The 12,585-nt window shown below is 46.1% G+C and overlaps 1 protein-coding gene across 4 annotated transcripts in view; it reads right to left on the bottom strand.

Moving 5' to 3' along the window:
* The window catches only part of ARHGAP22 (Rho GTPase activating protein 22), a 986,960-nt gene that overhangs the window by 85,920 nt on the left and 888,455 nt on the right, over positions 1-12,585 (bottom strand). For all 4 annotated transcript variants that reach the window (XM_069611165.1, XM_069611166.1, XM_069611167.1 and 1 more), the window contains one exon: positions 8,910-9,031. In XM_069611165.1, the coding sequence (XP_069467266.1) occupies positions 8,910-9,031 (122 nt within the window). The remainder of the gene's footprint in view (positions 1-8,909; positions 9,032-12,585) is intronic.

The following is a 12,585-nucleotide window of genomic DNA, read 5'->3' as shown; positions in this document are numbered from 1 at the left end:
ATAGTGGGAAATGAATAAGTTACCACAGGATACAAAACAGATAACAGTATGATTGCATTAGCAAGGGATGAGCTGTAAAGGGCAGCGTGCCATAGGTGTGGGCAGTTGGATACACTCTTAGCAAGGATAAAGGGTCAAATGAAAAACATAGCGGTCAAACCATTGTGAAATCAGCAAGGGAAGACAAGGAAGTTTGCGTTGCAATCTGTGCTGTGCTGGCGATCATGGAAGAAGTTTAGAAGTCTGACGGAACAGGAGAGTCGATCTGATGCACAATGGGAGATGTGGAGCCCAAAAGTAAGAAGGTGGTGGTAAGAGGTGGGAGCAGACCACACTGCAGAGGATGTGTGCTCACCGGTGGATGCGGGGAAAACATCGCATCAAGATGGTAGACTGTAGTAGTAGGCACTGCAGGCCCTCACAGCCCTCCCAGACCTCCTAGACCCAGACAGGGCCAGACAAGGAGGGGCTTGGGCCTTAGATAAGGCCCTTTGAGGGGGCTGGGGTTCGGCTGCCGGCAGCAGGGGCTTCGTCACAGAAGAAACAATTGATCAGCCAATCAGGAAAAGGCCTGGAGGAAGCGAGGATCAGCTGTGCAAACCGCCTCGGGTGGCGGCCATGATGGAAGGCCCTCGCGGCCAGCAGTGTGATGGTAGACTGCCTTCTCTGCATAGTGTGGGACTGATTAAAGATACTGCCAGGTTGTTTGGGCCAGAATAGGATGAGGGGTGCACAACCCACCTCTTTATAGAGCATCCATTGGGTGGGCCAGCGATCACCTGCCGGCTCCAGGGGCTTCGCCACAGAAGAAACAAAAAATCAAATGATCAGCCAGCCAATCAGGCAAGGGCCTGGAGGAAGAGAGGATCAGTGGTGCAAACCGCCTCAGGTGGGGGCCATGATGGAAGGCCCTCGCAGCCAGCAGTGTGATGGTAGGCTGTCTCCTCCGCATAGTGTAGGGCTGAATAAAGATGCTGCCAGGTGGTTTGGGCCAAAAGAGATACCATTGCTACATAAATTCAAAGCTGGATGTACGCTCTTAGGGCTTAGGCGATCAGAGATGTGATCGTTCCCATTGCCCTGAGTAATTCCACTCTGCCTGGTAGCTGTCCAAGGTCCCAAGGCTGGGTAGACACGTTCTGTCCAATCTTTAGCTACCTTTCATGTTAAGGCATACCATGTTGCAGTGGCTTATAGTTTCCCTGTTAACCTGCAACTTTGTATTTGTTACATTTAGAGGTAGTCCTAGGAGGAGCCACCAGATATGGCGATCCAATAACCAAACTAACCCCCCCATCGATCATATGTAGTTTTCCTAAACTGACCAATCCCCATCCCGATAGGTTTTGGGGGATGCACCTTGGTTTTATGACATCACTTATGGTTTAAACGGTGTAACACATGTTTGGAGAATGAGAACCTGTGAACTGCTATGCTGTTTTAGTGTGATCCCCGTCACTTTGTTTGATAATAAATACAGTAAACTTTGCTCTATGATTGAGTCTTCTGTTCTTGCAGCTGGGATTTTGTTGGGGCCTAAGTACCCTCTTGCTGATAATCGGGTTAGCTGCTAAGAGTGCCCTTGCCACTCCTCTAGAAGAGGGAAGATACAGCGGAACTGACCCTGGCCATCATGATTTCCCAACAATATGATCCATAATTTCTCACTCCAAGATCCTGATACTTGAAGGGATCTTTTTGACTAACCAGTTGCTTGTCATGGGGAATCCCTGCGACCAGCCAAGGATATGGAGTGAAGACTCCATATACCTGGACTCTTTTTCCTCGTGATCATCAGGCTTTGTACATTGAACCTGTACTTGCCTCGGAGGTCTGGGTGAGCCCTAGGCCACCATGCCCAGGACAGCAACTGGAAAGAAAACATGCCAACCTCTGCACATCTCCAAGGAAGGTAGAGATCATCCATCCACTCGTGCAGCTAGCTTCCAGTCACTATAATCCGACCACTTCAGGTCATGTGCAGGGTTATGCTTGAATTGCAGAGCTCTCCTTGATGTCAGGGAGGAGCTTGGTGTAATTAAACACAAGTCTGCAAGTGCCCCTTGTTGTATCTGAAGGCGGCCAGGTATTCTTTTTACCCACAAGACCTAGGTAGCAGCATAGACGAAGTAAAGAACAAGCCGCTGGCTGCTCAATTTCTGACAAATGGCACTGATGCAGACTCGCCGGAGTGAATGGTTGACTATGTACAGCTTAAAGGGGAAAGAAGAAAGCAATTTAATTTCAGAGGCCGTTTCAGGAAAACCTATCCTTGCATTTCATAACCAGCTCAACTGGACCAGCTGCCCCATACCAGGTTCTAGGCCTCCCTGCTCTCTGACATGGAAATCACATGTGTCCCATTGAGAATTGTATGCCTCCAAAAATAAATGAATAAATAATTGCACCAAAAAGCTTTGATATGTTATATGGACCTTTCAGGCGACTTAAGAAAATGTGCCCTTTGCAGGCGCATTTCCCTCAGACTAATTTTTAACTTTATTCTGGTCAAAATCCCTTTACCTCCAACGCATTTTTTCACGTAGGTTTCGCCCATTGGCTTGAATTGAGCACATTAATCTGTATGGCCAATTGTCTGACTTTTGCAAAGATTCCCTAGGGACAAAATAAGCCTACGAGCAAATATGTTCTCAAACTCCTGTCATTCACACTTTCTAACTTCCTATTTGCTCTGTTTGCTCCATGAGAACAGTCACAAATATATTGCAAGGAATATATTAACATTTTGATGGAAATGCACTAAGTCCAGGTTACAGTTTTCATAACAATTCGCCATGCTGAAACGCTCTATGAAGGATAAAAGGCCAGGGGTTTTTGTGATCTGTATCATTTTCCATGAGTAATATCTAGACAAGTTTTGCTCTTCAGGAAAAATTGATTTACTTTTCTTAATCATTTGACTTGCCCTAATCTTGATGTGTTATACGTTTTGTTATTGTGGCTCCTATAAGAATCACTCCCTACAAGGCCTTCCTAGATTGGTCCCAGGCTGCTCTTGTATACTACCCGGAGAAAACACTTCTGGAATCAGAGTGGAGTAAGGGCAATGCCACCAGGCTAGGAGATCCGGACAGATCTGTGTGGGACGCTTACATTTGAGGACAGTTTTGCACTGGCCAGCTGTACCGTTAAGTTATGCCATTGGTATTTGCAAAACACAAATCTTTGCTATGGCGTTGTGTGGCTGCGCTCTAAGCATGTGCAGCTGTCGGGTCTGGGGATAGAGAGCAGGAATACACAGAGGTTTGTGGGAAGCAGGATAACAGCACACACAAATTATCACTAGATGATAGCTCTCATTGTGCGACACTCTCTCCTTCAGAAGCCTGCTGCTCCATCTCAATTCCTACCACAGCACAGGTGGCAATAGTGAGAAATGAGGAAAGTAGCAAATCTGCTGTCCAGCCTAGCCAGGGGTACTGCTGCTCTAACTTTAACCAAGCGGGTCACCACCCACCACTGTATTTTTGTCCATGTTTGTTTGTACATTTATATAGCCTCGGGTAGCTGAGCTCTGCTCATTATTACCCACGTGTTTTATATAGCCTCGGGTAGCTGAGCTCTGCTCATTATTACCCACGTGTGTGGTGCTCATTTATCGACCTTGGAAGGATGAAGGGCTGGTTTTGGCCCGACTGGGATTCGAACCTGCTCAGCAGGCTCTGCACGGATGTCAAAGCAAGCGCTCTACTCGCTGTGCTATCTGACCGGCAGTGCCCTATTCAAGGACCATGTCTGTGCTACAAAGAGGCAGTGATGGGAAGACAGTCAAAGTGCCTGCTGGCCTGTTTGTCAAAACAATGGGTTTTTAGAGGGGCATTATAAAATCTGAGCAATTCTGTACATTTCCATAGCATTGTGGCAGCAGGCCAAAGCTTTGTTGCTGCAAAACTGGAAGCTGTACAAACATGTGCATTACTGCAGCTTTTTGGATATTGGTAAACATGTGTTACTGAGGCATTGTGGAAACTGATAATGTATGCATACCGAGCAATGTGGAAACGGAAATGACTGGGCAAAGATGTGTTAATATGGAAATGTAAGGTTTTGGCATTAGAGGTGGAGGGTGCTCCGTTTGGGAGCTAATGGGGCTAGCATATGCATTATAAGCATCAGGAAAGACTGCTTACATCTGGAGCGACTATATTGTGTTGAAGCAGTATGTGCTTTTTCTCAAAATATAATTTTAGGGAAAGCAGGAAGACACAACTCTTCATAGTTGTTACACATGCTAACATGGACCAACATGAACGGCCCAATGTACTACTGCCATGGGTTTTCCCCCCAGTGCCAAGGCCTTTTCCTTTTTGGGGATTTCAGTATTTCACCATGCAAAGCCTTCTAACATTTTCTCCTTCATTAAGATGCACAATTTGCCACAAAGTCCCACATTAATCCTTCGAGGGGCAATTAACACACCTTTACAAGGGGTGTTTAAATTCAGGTCAATTTAAGCATTAACGGCGATTGTGTGCTCTGAAATTACGATTTGACGTAACTTTCTCAATAATTGCCCTAGGTTGAACGCCAGATTCCCCTGTGCATGCTTTTTAAATGCCATGCAATTGCGACCAGTGGTATGGGCCGAATGTGCTTCATGTGCATATGCCGCAAATGTTCCCAAAAGAACAATAGGTGCAACAAGTGGGGAGTAGAAATTAGACCGGCACAACAGAAATCGGTGGATTCCACACAGGAGTCCACTCCTTGCCCAGAGCAGAATTTGAAGACGCCAAGTAGGCGTGTGGTTGTCTGAAAGGCCTGGCAGTGTTCTGCTCATCTGATTTGTTGGAATGCTAGGAATCCAGGCCAATCACGGTGCACAGAACAATCCAGCCTTCCGATTGCCAAATCTCCACAGGGTCGGACTGGGGCATACAATTGTCTCGGGTATCAATAAAAAAGAGTGCCCCACAGTTTCAAATGGCAATTCATACCTTTTGCGACAGACTGAGTAGTACCCAAGCGGGAAGATCTGGTCAAAACTACTAGCCACATGGTGAAGTAAGTTATCAAACTAGGCCACGTGGGCCAAAAAAGTGGCCCACTTTGACCCCAAAAAATGACCCACACTAGTATTTTGTGTTTTTAGTTTGGGCCCTTTTGCCCTACAGGCCAGTCCGAGCCTGAATGTCCACCTTATTAACAGAAACTTTCGATCTCTCCAACTAGGCGAATTCTGCCTAATCAGATCGATGGGAGTCAAAATCATAGACACAGGGGGCAGATGAGCCATCCAATCCTCCATTCCGCTCTGAAGTACTGAAAACTGTTTGCAAGACACGTAAACCCATATTTGTTGGTACCAAGGAATTTTTGTACTCCTTTTCCTCACTCCTATGGTATTCATGGTGGATCTAAGCACTGGATATACAATTATAGGGCTATGGAGCCCTCTGAAGTTATACATTCAGTAAATTAGCTCTTCAAATCACCTAATATGTGCAAGGAAAACACTCTTTTCTGGTATTAAGGATGGCATTGAACAATGAATGTTAGGTAATCGGTGTAAGAAACCCCCGTTTCTTTTGGGGTAAAAAATGGTAGTATGCATTGTGGCCATTACCGGTTAGAGAAGAGGAAACTCACATTTAACCTGATAAGGTAGCCCTTGTACTTTGTTGACTGTGCTGGGTTTTGGACTTTCTCCCAGTCAGGCTGAATCTAAAGCCCAACAGAGTGTGCCTCTGTTTTTGCGTGCTGGGCCTTAATAGTCCTTAGGAATTCAGGTGGAATCAACTTTACCTGGATGGGTACTATTTAAAGCCCCTCCTCCATTTCACAAAATGGAGGTTATTTTCTTTTTCCTCGATGACCTGAGGGGTCACATGACTATTGTGTGTGAGTGAGACTGTAATCTCTGGCTACTGGATGCCTTTATCCCAGGACACGGTGTTGCAGTCAACCCGAAAAAAAGGTCTGACTGGGAGATACCTGCGTGGGATAGTGTGGATTCACTGAGCGATAGGCATTCCCGAGTGCATGTGTGTATTTGGATGCATGGTCTGCCTGCCATGGCTGAAAAAAATGTGGTGTGATTGGGTTCTATGTCCACTCATTGCCGCCAGAAGGGGATAAAAGCAGGCTCTCCTACTCATCTAGGCTACTGCTGGAAGCTGCATTCCTAGAAGACCTGCTAGTGGAGCAATGACCGCAGCCCTGCACATGCATTCTTTGCTCTTGACGCTCCACTGACTCAGATGGTAACGTTATGCCTGACCAGAAGGAACAGATTATGGTGCTCCTTCCCCCTGATCCAGTGTAGACAGTCGGATAATAGTTCCTACTTGAAAGCCTCGTCTTTCTGAAACTCCCAACCGTGGGAGCCCCTTTACTTCCAGGATTCTGAAGACTGTGCCAAACCGACCAGTGCTTCTTCATCCCAGGACATGAGGCCGGGCCAGTGGGTGCATCTGTCCCACCTGAGAAGCTCCAGTGGCAGCCCTCTATCCTGCACCCACATTGCCAAACTCCCATCACGGTCCATCTTCCTTGGCTGGCACCTCTCCATTGTGAATTTGCAAGATTTTATTCAACAATCTTCTTCCCTGGGGTCTTCACAACGTGCCTCAACCCTAGAATTTGAGTCCTGTGCCCAGGGATGACAGAGGCATTGCAGACTGCAACTGACCAAGCATCTTCACCTTACAGCTCTTCTGACTGGGACCTTTGACCCAGAAACCATAGCATCTTCAATAATAGTCCTTGTCAAGAGTCTTGGGGTCCTTCATGCACTGGTGTATCATCAGTGGAACCTAACGTGGTCACCAAACAACGTTCACAGTGATGTGTATAGGCGCGTTACAAATGCCATATCATAAGTGCTTCAAGGCGCCACGAGGCAAGGAAGGGGGAACAGAGGGAGGGCAGAGACAACGATCTTACTAGGCCAAGTGACCTTGAGATTGCGCAAGTACAGGGGAGAATAGGGCGGGGAGGGGAAAAGTGCCAGGGAAACGGGGAGGGGCCAGTGCGCTGTACATGGGATCAAAAGAATAACAAGAAGTGCAGGTGGCAGGTACAAGGGTAAGTGCAGACAGTAGGTGTCCAAAAGTGCAGGTAGGGGGACTGTAGGGTTACAGATACAGACCCAAGTGCAAGGGTTGCCAGAAGGCTGTGCAGGTGTGCATCTGGGCGGGCAGGGACCTGGGCCCGAAATCAGAGGGTAGCCAGGTGACCAGTGCAGTATTAGACAGGAAATCAGCAGAGGAGAGGAAGAGAGAAGGCTGAAGCAAAGAGGAAGGACTTGTGGTGCTTCCGGAACCGGAGATGGTTCTTCTCAAGTTTCAGAGAGGGAGGGAGGCTGTTCCAGAGGAAGGCCCCAGCCGAAGAAAGATCTACCACCAACTTGCTGCTTGGAGAAGCGAATGACCCTGATGGAGTTTGAGGTGGAGCAAAGAGCTTGAAAAGGAAGGTATTTACGAAGAGAGAGTTGGAAGTATTGAGGACCCAGACCCCAGTAAGTCTTGTGGACAATGCAGAGGGTCTTGAACTTAATCCTTGCAGCGACTGTGAGCCAATGCAGAGATTTCAGTGCTGGAGGGTACGATCCCTGGGCTTGAGGCCAAGGACAAGTCTTGCAGTCCTGTTCTGGATGAGTTGCAGAGGGCTGAGAGTAAAAGCAGGCAGATTTAGAAAGAGGCTGTTGCAGTAGTCCAGCCTAGAGAGAACCAGATCTCTAGAGACAGTGAGCTTCTGGGGGAAGGAGAGGAAAGGAAGAACCTCTGAGGAGGTGCAGTTGGTAGTTTGACTTCTTACAGAAATCAGAGGTGCGAGGAGAAAAGGAGAGTGTGGAGTCGAAGATGACCCAGAGGTCTCTGAAAACTGTCAACCACACGCTGCAGAACTGCTTTTTTATATCAGAGTTATTGCGCCAACTCTGCGGCACTGCTGGTGAGGTCTCTCTCCACTTGTTTCTTAATCTGCAGGTCTCCTCTTCATCACCTCTTCTGTGGTTTGAACTTATCTGCAACTCTGGAAACTATTCCTTGGGACACTCTTGAAGAAGTTAACTTTCCTGCTAAACACTGCCTCAAGTCTTCACCACTTGTCTTGCTTGGTCCCTTATAAATACAGCTTTCTGGCTTCAGTAGGAAATAGTTCTACCAACCTGACATTGCATTTTTCCCCTTCTAGGAAAGGCTCCTTGATGCTTAAACGTCTCCTACATATATGTAGTGATTAATCGCTTGCCTTTTCTTACATAAGTAGACTAGTTACATAACAGTGTGTGGACATTCTCTCACTATGGCATTTGTGAAAAGTGTGTACTTTACCAGTTAACCACCCCAGTTAACGTCCTGAGAGTTCGGCCTGTGATGCTCTTCCACAAAACCACCAAGAGAGCCTGATGAGCTTGAGGGAATCATTGGCACCCCGAAGTCCAGACATAGCTAAATCTCCCACGGGTATACCTGCGTTTAGCAAACTGTTGTGAGCTCAGCAGGCTAATACTTTGGTGAAATTCGCCATTTGGTTCTATTTTGACCAGGTAGGGCTCGTATTCCCTGGATTTCACTCTTAGAATGGAGATAATCAAGCAGATCATATCATAAAGTAAGGTTATTGATATTTTATTTCTATCGCGCTCATACACAAGTGTTTACACATTAGTTCTCCTGGCGGAGACCGTGATTGGTCGCATCATTTTTAATAGCCAAAGGATATTGTTCAGACAGTAAAATCAAGACTCATAAGAAGCTCTTGTTCATCAAACTTGGTGAACCTGCAGAGCCTTCATCGTGAGCTCTCTCCTGTAACTATGGAAGGAGATGCCAGGATCTTCAAAATTCGTTATGCATTTTCCAGTCCTGTTCAAGCTTTACATACTGATCCGCTGACAGCCATTAGAAGAGGGGTTAATGGCCTCGAAATAAACAAGTACCCACCTTCCATGATGGTGACCGGGTCCTCCATGGCAGGACGCAGAATGTTCGGCCCAAACACTGTGGCCAAGTTTTGAACACTCATTTTGTTGATGCTTGAGTGAGACTGAACTTCATCGAGGAATCTGTGAAAGGGAAAAAATAATGAGACTGAAGACATACAATGATACATTGCCACAAACATGGGCCTAACGGTGCCCCCATCTAGACTTTAGAAGAGAGGAAAAATGCTTTTGTGTGGGAGTAAAACACATGCACAGGCTATCAAGAGCCTACTAAATACTTAGGGATGTATGGGCGTGCAGGGACCAGCAACCAACAACTAGTGTCTACTGTACGATGCATATAATTGGGTAGGGAGGCTTAAAACACAGCAATGATTGTATTACTGTTTAAATGGTATCCTGTGACAGAGAAAGCAAGAGTAATGGGCACATTTATCTCACATTGGGACGTGATTGGTTAGTCAAATACAGACTCCAGGATAGCTCCATGGGTACTACTAAAGTCAAACTCTGTATTACACAGCTCCATGTTACTGTTAGCAAGTGTTCCCGTGGGCAGTATGTCGTCACAAGAGCTGCATATCAATCTTTGGCAGCAAAATGCATTTAGGTTACAGGAAGCATATTTAGACAACCAATGAAGCACCCTATTAAAGTAACAGAACCCAGTCTCGCAACGAAGGAACACTCTTCTTGGATTTAAAGTATACAAGTTAGCAGAACGACCAGGCTAGAATACTGTACTGTATTAGCCAATTACGATGAAAATATATTTCATGTTCAGCAGGAAAACGGGTTAAAATTGTAAATGTAAGTGCTCAGAATTATGGCTTAAACAAATACATAGTTATAAAACCCAACTGGCTTGTTTTGATTCAGTAATAGAGCTTTTCTAGGCAAAATTGACTTGACTGGATAATTCTTGCAACCGCCTCTTGCACGACTCCCTGAAGGGAGGGCTACCACAATGATGCAATTACCCTGCGAGGCATTCCGATTTAAATGGATTCAGATCATTCTACTGCATTGTAGATGTCAAAGTGAGCGGGAGCGGAGAACCAGTTCCGAAATTGCAAAAAAGGTTGTAAAAAAAATAAAAAATAGTGAAACTGCTCTTTTTGAATTTAAAGCATACCTCTTTATTTTACCACCCTATAGCAGTTACAGCTCGACTGAAATCTGCTTCACCGTTCATTCACAAAGCCGGAATGACATCTCCGCCTGGATGAACTCTACCTGTGTTCATCTTAAATATCAATAGCTGCCGGAAGTTCTGCAGATACTAAGAAAAGATATCTCTTCGTCCCCCATACCCACCCGGTCCCCACTCCCCACCAATCTACCACAGATCTTTTGATAACCTGTGAAGATGTTCTCAGGTTAAATGCTTCGATGTTAGTTACATGGGATTTGCCCTTTCATGCCATGGGACAAGTGTGCAGTTATAGAAGGAGTTTTAGGGACTAGTCACGTGGACCTGCTGTAATGCACTCCTCTGGAAATCTTAGAACCACAGACTCTTCATCCCTTAAACTCCCTCAGACCATAGACGATGAAAGACTAGGTCTGGTGATCCATACTGTAATAAATTACCAAATTTGATTGATCACAGCACATTTTCTAGTGGCTGGCCCCTGTTGAAGCAGCAGCTGCTGCACAGGTAGGTGTTAAGCATGGGTTCCAGCAGGGTTAATACCAGTGAGGAGACGCAGCTGACTTCACAAAGGCCATAGATAAAATGTTCCAACTGACGGACCAACAGAGATAAATTAACATTACAGAGGTCCTCCTTTGGTTGCCTTTTCCACCAGTTTGTCAACCTGGCCAGTCCACCACCTCTTGAAACGTGTTGCATCTTGGTCACTCCTGTCCCCCGCCAGGATCAGAGTTCCAACACCTTTTTCGACACACTTCCACCACTGATTGTAATTGGTTTTGATGTGCAAGCTATGGTCAGGTGGTTTCCTTTTCATCAATGGCGGTTACGACGACAGGTCTTGCACTGTATGCATGCATGGAGTAAAAGGCTGGCTTCTTTGTTTCTCTTGGATCCATTTGGTGAGTCCCCATTGTGTCTTGCACGTGTGCAGAGCAAGCTCAATCGCCTTTGATAATCCTGAAGGCCCATCATAGTGCCAGGTGGGCTAAATTCTGAGGCCCCTCAAATCAATTTGAAAAAATCTAGAGGACAGTTGATTTATCTCCAGTCTGTGCCAGGTGGAATTTCAGTGTGCTGTTTTTTGTTTTCATGTTCCCGTAGCCAAAAGGTGGCTACCGGGTCCCAATATTCAGTGAGCCCTCAATGCCCAAATCCCCAGTAAGCCACCAAACTCAGGGTCTCAATTAGCAAGGCTTATTCATTTCCCTTGGTGGGTTTGGTAATCTCACCAGACTCTGGTTTATGGCTCCCTGCTAACCTATATCCTTCTCTTTGTTTTCCTTAGGCTCTTTAGGATTGTGGCCCTACTCTCCTCTTGGCCCAGGTTAACCAGGCTTTCCACTTCAGCCTGTGCCCCCTAGCTGCACCCCAGCTTCAACCCCAGTAGCCTCAACTTCTGACCAGCATTTCTTACAGCCCTTGGCCATCTCTTCTGGACATCTCACAAGTGCGTTCTTCTTGCTATCCCCGCTCCAATCTTCAACCTCACCCTGCCTCTGATAACCTCATTCTGTCTCTTGCTTTAACTCCCCTCCAAACCTCTGATTTCACCTCCCATTTTTCCCGTTGCCTCTTTCTCTTTCAACTCCCTGATAAGTCATTCCTCCTCCTCCTCCTCCTCCTCCTCCTCTTTGTCCTCTTCCTCCTCCTTCTCCTCCTCTCTACTGTTGCTATCTGCCACCTCCTTTCTCTCCCCCCACACTTGTATCTCTCCTTGCTTCCCGTCCTCAATCAATATTTCTCCCAACTACCTTACTATGGACCGCTTTTGGCCCATTTAAGTACTGTAAATTACAGGATTGGGGAAATGAGGGGTGGACTGGTACCAACTTGCCCCTATTGGCAGTGGGCACATGTGATTGGATGATGGTCAATGGGACCTTCTTTGGCCCAGATTTCTTACATAGTATTCACTTCGATGATTGCTGCCCTACAGCTCAATTATGATGAGCTTATCTGGTCTCCATCACAACCAGTCTACCTACCACCTTTTTGGGAGAGAAAGTCCTACAATTCAAATAAACCCTCAACATTTTAACATTTGAATGCCATTCATTTTGGAAGAAAATGGATTCCGTGACAAAAATGTAAAACAATTCTGCCGTCTATCTTCCATTTTATGCTCAGACGTAATTGCATTTGTCCCAACTTTCCCAGAGGAAGTGGAGGGAGGGACACAAAGACATTCAACAAAAGAAATCTACAATCAGCACGCTTAAGAATACTTCTAAACTTTCTTAAACGTTGTGTACTTTGCCAACCAAAGTCTTCCCTTCATTTTCTTGTTGGAAGTCACCTCAATCTGATCCCGGATTTATTCTCCTAGTCGATGGTGAAGATACATTTGGCCTCCAACTCCACATCAAAATTGTCCACCAAGTCACCACTGCAGTATCAAATGTGCTTGGGATCCCACCAATGGCAACTGCACCCCGTGCTCTGGATCCAGCACCTGGCCTGGATAAGACAAGTGCTTGTATCCCTTTGAACCATCAGTGCACAGTTATTTAGTATG

This window comes from Ambystoma mexicanum, chromosome 8, assembly GCF_040938575.1.
Source record: "Ambystoma mexicanum isolate Mex_15411 chromosome 8, UKY_AmexF1_1, whole genome shotgun sequence".
Classification (NCBI taxonomy): Eukaryota; Metazoa; Chordata; class Amphibia; order Caudata; family Ambystomatidae; genus Ambystoma; species Ambystoma mexicanum.
The sequence above is the reverse complement of the archived record's forward strand: the minus strand, read 5'-3'. Positions and strand labels throughout refer to the sequence as shown.